The 10,512-nt window shown below is 39.0% G+C and overlaps 1 protein-coding gene across 1 annotated transcript in view; it reads right to left on the reverse strand.

Moving 5' to 3' along the window:
- The window catches only part of GTF2E2 (general transcription factor IIE subunit 2), a 69,541-nt gene that overhangs the window by 32,856 nt on the left and 26,173 nt on the right, over window positions 1–10,512 (reverse strand). The window contains exon 3 of the mRNA XM_037526005.2: window positions 7,728–7,819. Within this exon, the coding sequence (XP_037381902.1) occupies window positions 7,728–7,819 (92 nt within the window). The remainder of the gene's footprint in view (window positions 1–7,727; window positions 7,820–10,512) is intronic.

The raw sequence follows: 10,512 nt of genomic DNA on the forward strand, positions 1-10,512 counted from the left end.
CCTAAAAGTGAAATCACCCAGTATTTTTCTTTTTCTTTCTGGTTTATTTCACTGAGCATGATCCCTTCCAGCTCCATCCAAATTGCTGTGAATGGCATGAGTCTATCTTTTTTTTTTTTCCGATTCCAGTATAATTTTTTTAACATAATTTTATTTTTATATTCCCCCATACAATTGCAACCCCCCCCATTCTGACCCCAATCCCTCCCCTCCCGCCCCCCACCCCCCAGTCTATCTTTTTTGATTGCTGAATAATATTCCATTGTGTATATATATCACATCTTCTTGATCCAGTCATCTATTTTTTTTTTTAAAGATTTATTTGTTTGTTTGTTTATACAAGCACTGGGTACAGTCAGAAGCACGGGAGGGTGAGAGAATTCACCAGAGCCAGAGCGGGGAGCAGAGCAGGCAGAAGGACCGAAGTACACTGCTGAGGGGAGCGGTGGGCAGCAGGAGAGGTCTGCGCGCCATGTGGGACCCTCCTCAGGTGGCCGGGGAACAGCCGGGGATCGAACTGCCGCTGCAGAGGCTGCAGGCAGCTTCGCAACCCAGCGCTTAACCACTGCGCCACCGGGGAGGCCACCAGTCATCTATTTTTGGGCATCTGGTTTGTTTCCTTGGCTTACCTCTCTTTCATTAAAACAAACAAAAAAATCTGTCACAAAACTTTGCTTTCTTCAAAGAGGTACTAGTACCAAAAACAAAAACCCTTGGAAATTAAATGAAAAATGCCATGAATGGGGCCTTCCTGGTGGCATAAGGGGTTAAGCACAGCACTGTGAAGCTATCCGCAGCCTCTGCAGCAGAGTTCGATCCCCAGCCAGCCAGGATGCTACCCACATGACACAGCAGACCTTTCCTATCTTGCCCATGCTCCCCTCAGCAGTTTATTTGAGTCTGCATGTTCTGTTCCCCACTCTGTCTCCAGTGAGTCCTCTCACCCGCCCCCCCCCGTACCTATAGCCTGTACCCCAGTTCTCATATGCATAATCTTTAAAAAAAATAAAAAGGAAAATGCCATGAATGATGCAACAAAAATGATTTGCTTTATTAAACAAAAACAGTGCACTTAAGCACATTAATGTGTCACATAAAGAAAAACAAACAAAAGCCTTAGCAGAGGCGTTCTTTAAAGAACACTTAAGTTCAAAGGTGAATTACAAAAGTGCTTTAAGGGACTCCCTGGTGGCACAAGGGGTTAAGCACTGCACTATGAGCAATCCACAGCCTCTGCAGCACAAGTTCGATCCCCAGTCGGCCAGGGAGCAACCCACATGGCGCAGGAGACCTCTCCTGTCTCGCCCACTGCTCCCCTTAGCAGTGTTTTCAGTCAGTCTGCCTGTTCTGTTTCCCACTCTGTCTCCGATGAGTCCTCTCACCCCCCTGCATCTCTGGCCTGTACCCCAGCTCTTGTATGAATAAATATATCTTTTAGAAAAAAGTGCTTTACGTATCAAAATAACAAGTAACAACAAATGTTGGCGAGGATGCGGCGAAAAAGGAACTCTCCTACATTGCTGGTGGGAGTGCAAACTGGTCCAACCACCGTGGAAAGCTGTCTGGAGGTTCCTCAGCCTACTAAAAATGGAGCTACCTTATGATCCAGCAATTCCACTACTAGGGATGTACCCAAAGGACACAAAAACAGGGATTCAAAAGAGCACCGGTACACCTATGTTTACTGCAGCATTATTTCCAATAGGCAAAACCTGGAAACAACCCAAATGCTCAAAAATAGATGACTGGCCCAAGAAAATGTGGTATATATACACAATGGGATATTAGTCAGCAATCAAAAAAAGACAAACTCATGCCATTCGCAGCAATGTGGATGGAGCTAGAAGGAATTATGCTCAGTGAAATAAGCCAGAAGGTAAAAGAAAAATATCGGATGGTTTCACTTATAACCGGAATATAGGGGAACCAAATAAGACATGAGTATAAAAAAAAGTAACAACAGTACAAAACACAGCAAAGCAAAAACAGACAATTATAAACCAGAGACATACTGCAGGGGAGGAAGAGGGAGAGGGATCAGAGAGAGGGAGGGAGGAGCACAGGGGACTGTGGTGATGGTGCATGGGTGCCTTGGGGAAGAAATCCTAAGGGGACTCAATCTGAGGGGATTGGGGGAAGCAAATATTGTCTTAAAAAAGTTAAAATTAAAAAAAAAAATTAAATAAGGGCCTCCCTGGTGGCGCAGCGGTTGCTGGGTTACGAAGCTGCGCGCAGCCTCTGCAGCGCCGGTTCGATCCCCGGCTGCTCCCCGGCCACTGGAGGAGGGTCCCACATGGCGCGCAGACCTCTCCTGCCGCCCGCTGCTCCCCTCAGCAGTGTGCTTTGGTCCTTCTGCCTGCTCTGCTCCCCGCTCTGGCTCTGGTGAATTCTCTCACCCTCCCGTGCTTCTGACTGTACCCAGTGCATGTATAAACAAAACAAACAAACAAATAAAATAAATAAAATAAATAAAGCATGCCTCTAAAAAAAAAAAAAAAAAATTAAATAAAATAAAATTGGAGAGAAAATTTTTTAAAAAGTGCTTTAGAGAAGTAACAGGCCGGGCCTCCCCTGGTGGCGCAGTGGTTGAGTGCTGGGCTGCAAGGCTGCCCACAGCCTCTGCAGCACCAGTTGGTTCACCAGCCACCTGCGAGGGTCCCACAAAAAAAAAAAAGTAACAGGCCGTATTTTACTGAGTGCTTTGTAAATAAAAAATGACTACAAAAGCTACCTTTCTTGAACATTTTTTAATCATATGAACTCTAAGTTTGTGCAAGGATCTAGAAAAAAATGCTTTTACTTTAAGTGACAAAAAACTTCTGGATTTCAAGGGAAAACAGGATCTTTAGAAAAATCATGTAGAAAAAGGAAATCTTGTACTGTAGTTTGGGTTTGAGGATGGGGAAAGATATCAGCAAATCTCAAACATTACTAAAAATCACTTTGAAGAACTAAAAACAAACTGATCGATATTTTTTCTACCTTTCAACACAAATGTTCACCTGGGTAAAGGGCCCTTTCTCTGAATTTTCACATGAGAACAAGTTTTCCACATGGATATGGTTAAAAAAAAACTAAGCGTAAAAAAAAAAAAAAAAAAAAAGATGGAAATTTTTAAAAAGGAAAAACTCAGGTTAACGACTTACTGTCATGATCATTTCACTATATTCAAAATAATGAATCATTCTATTATACATCTGAAACTAACATGACATCATGTCAATTATATCACAAAATTTTTTTAAAGATTTATTTTAGAGCCTCCCCGGTGGCACAGTGGTTGAGTGCTGCACTGTGAAGCTGTCCACAGCCTCTGCAGCACAAGTTCAATTCCCGGCTGGCCAGGGAGAAACCCACATGCCTTGGGTTTCTCCTGCCTCGCCCGCTGCTCCCCTCAGCAGTGTCTTTGGTCCATCTCCCTGTTCTGCTCCCCGCTCTCTCTGGTGAATTCTCTCTCCCTCCTGCACCTCTGACCTGTACCCCAGTTCTTGTATAAATAAATCTTTTAAAAAAAAAAAAAAGGAAAGAAAAAGAAAACGTAAATGATTTTTAAAAAAGATTTATTTTATTTATTTATGCATACAAGAGCTGAGGTATAGGCCAGAGGTGCAGAGGGTAGGGGGGTGGTGAGAGAATTCACCAAAGATCTACCAAAATATACTGCAGAGGGGAGCAGTGGGCGAGACAGGAAAGGTCTGCTGTGCCACATGAGTTAGCTCCCTGGCCAGTGATCGAACTTATGCTGCAATTGCTGGTGAAAGCTTGACAGTCTGAGACTTTTAACCCCAGTACCACCAGGCAGACCCCACTCTTACATTCTTAAAATAAGCTCTGCCTCATCACAACATTTTATCCTTCTTATGAGTAATCTGATTTTTTTGCATATTTTTTAAGGTTCTTATACTGCATGTATAAGGAAAAAATAGTGCATAATTTAAATATTTTATTTGAAATTATAAATCAATACAGATTCACAAACCCAGCCCTGCTATCAGAAGAGCTATACAGATGAATAAGGTATTTAATTTCTCAGAACTTAAGAGTTTCTTCTTCATATAGAATCATCAGAAGTAATTCAAATAGAATCTAGGTAAGTAGTCTTCACACTTCAGCATTCTTCAAATCACCTGAAGAGTTTGTTAAAAATTAGACTATTGAGCTGCAGTTTCAGCATTTCAGATGCCACAGGTGTAGGAAAGAGTCCAAGAATTTTTATTTCTAACAAAATACCAGATGAGGCTGATGCAGTTGGTTAAAGAATGACCTTGAGAATAACTAAGCAAGACTAAACCAAACTAACCAAATTTTTTGGTATGTTTTACATAACTGAGATACACTCACATTAAATAGATAATGGTGAGAGCAAGAAAAAAATCAATCTACCAAATGCAAAGTACACAGGACCAGTGTCTCATAAAGTGGTATGTATCTTTCAGAAGGGAATTTTCAAGATAATTAAAACAATAAAATTTGTTTTACATTAACTGTTCCTATAAAAATCCTTCTTAAAAAGCAAAATAAAATTCCATTTCCTTAAACTGATCCATTGAATTTAATCTTTTTTTTTCATTTCCTAGTTACTTTTATAACTATTAGCTTGCATCACAATAACCATCTTGGGAAATAGTAAGGAGTTTGTCCCTAAGCCAAATGTATTACGATTTTGAAGTTCTTCTATTTGTCTTTAATATTTTTTCCTGTTTAATATTTCTTGATGTAGGGCCTCCCCGGTGGCGCAGCGGTTGAGCGCTGGGTTGCGAAGCTGCCCGCAGCCTCTGAGGCGCCAGTTCGATCCCCGGCTGCTCCCCGGCCACCGGAGGAGGGTCCCACATGGCGCGCAGACCTCTCCTGCCGCCCGCTGCTCCCCTCAGCAGTGTACTTCGGTCCTTCTGCCTGCTCTGTTCCCTGCTCTGGCTCTGGTGAATTCTCTCACCCTCCCATGCTTCTGACTGTACCCAGTGCATGTATAAACAAACCATCAAACAAAAACAAACAAATAAATAAATAAAACATGCCTCTATAAAAAAAAAAAAAAATTCTTGATGTAAATCTTACCATACCTATCTCAAACAGTTCCCCTGGCACCCCCTGGCACCCCCTGAACTTTCTCTGCCTCATCTCCACATAATTCTCATTCAGCAATTAAGAAGTGCGTCTAAAAAAAAAAAAAAAAAAGGTTCCTATATAAATGAGTAAACCATGAGGAGCTTTGTTGGTGGTGACTCTTTTTGCTTTCTTTCTGAATTCTTAGTTTTATCAGATCTCAATAAGGGTATCCCCTCAAGGGTCAGCTGAAAACTTTTCAAGAATCAATTGATAGATCACCTTCCATATGTATTTTCCTTTTCCAAAACAGGCCCTCCCTTCTTTACCAAAAAGTACAATTCTCACCTCCACCCAGAATTTATGATACAATGCCTAGAGGTGTAGTAAATCTAGAGACCTAAGCAAAAGAACAAGCCAAAAATACATTGTTAGGGGGGAAGTTTCACAAATGATAATTGAGGTGTAATAAACAATCCACTATAGGGACTCATGTGTTTTCTATTCTTATACTCTACATTTTCATTAGAATTAAAAACAGACTATTTTGGCCCTTGTTTATACCAAATTCTGATATGCTATTATTTGAGGGCACTTCAGAGCAGTTTCTCTTTGAACAGCTTTCTTCTATCCCCACACATCTCACCATCCATGTCATATTATTCAAAAATGGATTACTCTCAGAAGAGAACCTTATAAAAGCAAAGGAGGTTTTAGTATATCTAATGACGAAAACAGATTTTTTCCAAGTATTTAAATGTAAGCAATTCTTGGTAATTCTGAAAAGTCATTTCTGGTCCTTAAAGAAAAAGCTTAAAGAAAAACCACATTCAAAAAACTGAAGCAGTATCAATTAAGGAGACTGATTCTTTTAACTATGAAAAATATTTTCCGGGCCTCCCCGGTGGCACAGCGGTCAAGCGCTGGGTTGTGAAGTTGCCCGCAGCTTCTGCAGCGCTGGTTCAATCCCCGGCTGCTCCCCGGCCACCGGAGGAGGGTCCCACATGGCGCGCAGACCTCTCCTGCCGCCCGCTGCTCCCCTCAGCAGTGTACTTCAGTCTGCCTGCTCTGCTCCCCGCTCTGGCTCTGGTGAATTCTCTCACCCTCCCGTGCTTCTGACTGTACCCAGTACTTGTATAAATAAATAAAAATAAATCTTTTAAAAAAAAAAATGTTTTTCCACGACTACCAAATTATTCAAATTATGCTACACAAAACCCATTAACCAAAACTACACAGAACTATTTGATTGAGTGTGCATTATTTAATGTGGTAGTTTAAACCTACTTTGTCAAGTCATGCACTTTTTATTCTAGTTAGTGAATTCTATCTTCTAAACAGTTTAATAATTCTATTTTTTTTAAGTCATGTGCTAGCTATGAGACCAATCTGTTCTTTGCAATAGGTATCCTTTTCCTTCAGTAATTATCCTAAAATAAAATTCATCCAGTTATTTTGGAAACATCTTTTATTTATACCTAAAAGCTGAATATCAGATATTAGAAGAGCAAGCACATAAATTTAGAAAAGGAATAGCATACCTTCTATCACATTTCTCACTTCATATTTTATTAATTTATAATGATGCAATGTAACACAATAGCATCCACTGAATTTAATCTTTTTCATTTTCATACTTTTAAAATTATTATAAAATTAGATTATAGGGGCCTCCTTTGTGACACAGGTGGTTGAGCACAGCACTGCAGAGGCTGTCCACAGCCTCTGCAGTGCAGTGCCGGTTCAATCCCCACCAGCCTCAGAGCAACCCACATGGCCAGCAGACAGACCTCTCCTGTCTCGCCCGCTGCTCCCCTCAGCAGTGTATTTCGTCAGTCTGCCTGTTCTGTTCCCCACTCTGTCTCTGGTGAATCCTCTCACCCAACCTCCTCTCCTGCCTATACCCCAGCTCTTGTATGCATAAATAAATAAATCTTTAAAAAAATTATGTTAAACAATAGCTGAATGTGAAATAATAAACATAATTCTTCGACTCTTCAAAAGATACAACCAACAACTAAATGAGAAAAAGACTGCAAAAGGGGCAAATTAGAAATCACTTAGTCATACTAAATGTAAATGAATTTCATTCTAAGAAATGAAGTTAGGATTCAAAGTTTGTAGTAAAGACAAAATGTCATTATCATCAAACCTTAGAAACTACTTCAAAAAATACAAAATATCCCATCAAACATTAAATTCAAAAATTTTGGAGCACTCAATGTATTTCTAAGATCCTCAGTAATTCTCTAATTTTCTCCCCAAAATATAGAAAAGCCATCACCACCATCTGCCTGGACTATATAAATTTTTACTTCTTACATCAATGGAATATCCTATAAATCACTCACTTCTTCCCATTGTTTTTGCAAGCAGGTACTAAGAGGTAACTGCCTCAAAGACCTGGTCACATTTCTATTAAGTGAACTGGTGGGAATAAATTGTGCTCTTGAATTAACAAATATACTTAGATGAATCACTGCAATGCTAGCATAGCAAAATGTAAAAGGCATGAAATATTTTTTATAATTTCACTGAGGTGTAAGACATACAATAAATTACACACATTGAAAACGTAATTGGATAAATTTTGACAAATACATACAAATTTGCTTCTTAAATTCCAATCCCCTTCTTCTGCCAAAAGGCTAACACAATTTTTATTAACTGAGAAAAGTACTTACTTTCATGTAATTCACAATCTTAGCAAGAACGCCAAACTTATATCCAGAGCTTCCTGATAGAGCTTTCAAGTTAAATGATCCATTGCTATGATCTGGAAATGAGGTTCAAACAATTACATGTCATATTAGATGTGATTATGACTTTTAAGCAATAAACTTTTTTAATTCTGGTCAAATATTTCTTGTATGAGTTTTTCTATTAGGTAAATTGTTTACTGTGAAAATTTGGTGAAAAGCAAAAAAATTTGAGTAAACTATCAATTTTTTCACTAAGGACAGGAACAAAAATATAACTCAAAAAGCATTCAAATATATTTCTAAATATCTTTATCTCACCATTTTCCTTAGTCTTGATAAGATTTCCTCCATAATTAGGAGCAAAGTATTTTAAACACAAGGACAATACAAATCTCAATCTGATCCGTAGAACTTCTCTAGCAAATTTAAAACCATGACTGGATACTTACAAATGATAAAAAAGTAAAATTATCAATTATTACATCACTCTCCACTTATCAACTTAAAACAAATGAGAATTAACTCTAAGAATGATACCATAACTATTTCAAAGTAAACTTTAAACACAAGCAACATCACTGTACAAACATTGGAAACTTAAGAACAATAGCATGAAATGAGCAATCTGTATAGAAAATAATCAGAATGTCTATCATTTGGTTGCATACTTTAGAAATCCTAATACTGCCACTCCATCATAAATTTTTCCATTAGTCATAGGCAAGAACAATTTAAAAAATTATACTAGAAGAACATTTCAGATGTACACATTCTATTATTAGCAAGGAATCAGGGTCAAATACTGTAAGGTTCCCAAGCAGCTGATTCACAAAGAAGAGGTAAAATAAAAGAGTTGATCTAGGACACCAATTTGGTAAAAATTTAAACTAAAGAATACATTAGAACCACAAGTCAAATGTAACAAATGTCAGAGATTAAAAAAAAACTTCTAAATAGCAACTTATATTCCTTTAAGATTAGTGAAAAGATTTTACTGAATATATTTTTTGAGACTTCACATACAATTTTCCTTCAAAGATAACTTTGTTGGGCCTCCCCAGTGGCGCAGCGGTTGAGCGCTGGGTTGCGAAGCTGCCCGCGGCCTCTGCGGTGCCGGTTCGATCCCCGGCTGCTCCCCGGCCACCGGAGGAGGGTCCCACATGGCGCGCGGACCTCTCCTGCCGCCCGCTGCTCCCCTCAGCAGTGTCCTTCGCTCCCTCTGCCTGCTCTGCTCCCTGCTCTGGCTCTGGTGAATTCTCTCACCCTCCCGCACTTCTGACTGTACCCAGTGCATGTGTAAACAGAACAAACAAACAAATAAATAAATAAATAAACATGCCTCTATTAAAAAAAAAAAAAAAATAGAAAAAAAAAAAATCAAAGATAACTTTGTTACAATTTTGACAATAACTTAATTGGTACATTACAGTCAACTTTACTAATGCCTTAACTGAGGAAACCGTCCCCCAAATAGATTCAAATTTCTTATAGCAGTGAGAGATACTCAAATTATGGTGGAAAGAACCAGTATCAGTAGAATTAAAAACTGTATGTAAAAGGAAAAAAAAAAAATCGCTTTCAAAAAGGAAAGGTGACATGTTGTATGAGTCCACTGATATGAATTGTTCAGATAAGCAAATCCATAAAGACAAAGTAGATTAGTGGTTGCAGGGGCTGTGGGCAGGGTGGAATGGGAAGTGACAGCTTAAAAAACAATAACAAGAAAGATGTCTTACAATGTGCTTTCACAATATTTTAATTACATCCATTTTGAGCTGATTTTTGTGTGGGGTGTAAAATAGTAGTCTAATTTCATTCTTTGAGAGGTGACAGTCCATTTTTTCCAGCCTCATTCCAGTGTATATCCTTCGCTCCTTTGTCATAGATTACTTGACCATGTATCTGTGGATTTACTTCTGAGCTTTCATTTCAATTCCACTGGTCTGTGTTTTCTGTTTTTTGTTCCAGTACCATATTTTTATTATTATGGCTTTGTAGTATAGTTTGGAATCTGGGAATGTAATACCTCTGTTCTTCCTCTTTTTGGTCAGGCAGGCTTTAGCTTTTGGGGGTTTTGTGATTCCACATGAATTTTAGCAATATTCCATTTCTTTGAAAATGTCATTGAGATTTTTATTAGAATTGTATTGAATGTAAAAATTGTTTTGGGTTTTTTTGGCCATTTTGATGATGTTGATTCTTCTGATCCACGAGCATGAAATGCCTTTCCATTTCTTAGTGTCTTCTATTTCTTTTAACAATATTTTATAATTTTGCTAGTATAGGTCTTTCACCTCCTTTGTTGGTTTTATTCCCAGGTATTTAATTTGTGGGGAACAATTGTAAATGGGACAGTGTTCTTAATTTCTTCCTCTTCATACTGACTGTTTGCATATAGAAAGGGTACCTTTATTTTTTAAGAAGCAATCCACTTTTTTTTTTTTTTAAGATTTATTTATTTATACAAGAACCGGAGTACAGGCCAGATGCATGGGAGAGAGAAGATTCACCAGAGACAGAGCGAGGACAGAACAGGCAGACTGACGAAATATACTCCCTGCTGAGGGGAGCAGCGGGTGAGGCAGGAGAGGTCTGCTGTGCCATGTGGGATTCTCCACCAGCCGGCCGGGATCGAATCCTCACTGCAGAGGCTGCGAACAGCTTCACAGTGCGGCGCTCAATCGCCTGCGCCACCATGGAGGCCCGAAAGTGTACTGCTTTTTGTGGACTGATTTTGTAACCTGCTACTTTACTGAACTGGTTTGTT

The sequence above is a fragment of the Talpa occidentalis genome, unplaced genomic scaffold (genome assembly GCF_014898055.3).
Source record: "Talpa occidentalis isolate TD23 unplaced genomic scaffold, MPIMG_talOcc4v2.1 talOcc4.4, whole genome shotgun sequence".
NCBI classification, from domain to species: domain Eukaryota; kingdom Metazoa; phylum Chordata; class Mammalia; order Eulipotyphla; family Talpidae; genus Talpa; species Talpa occidentalis.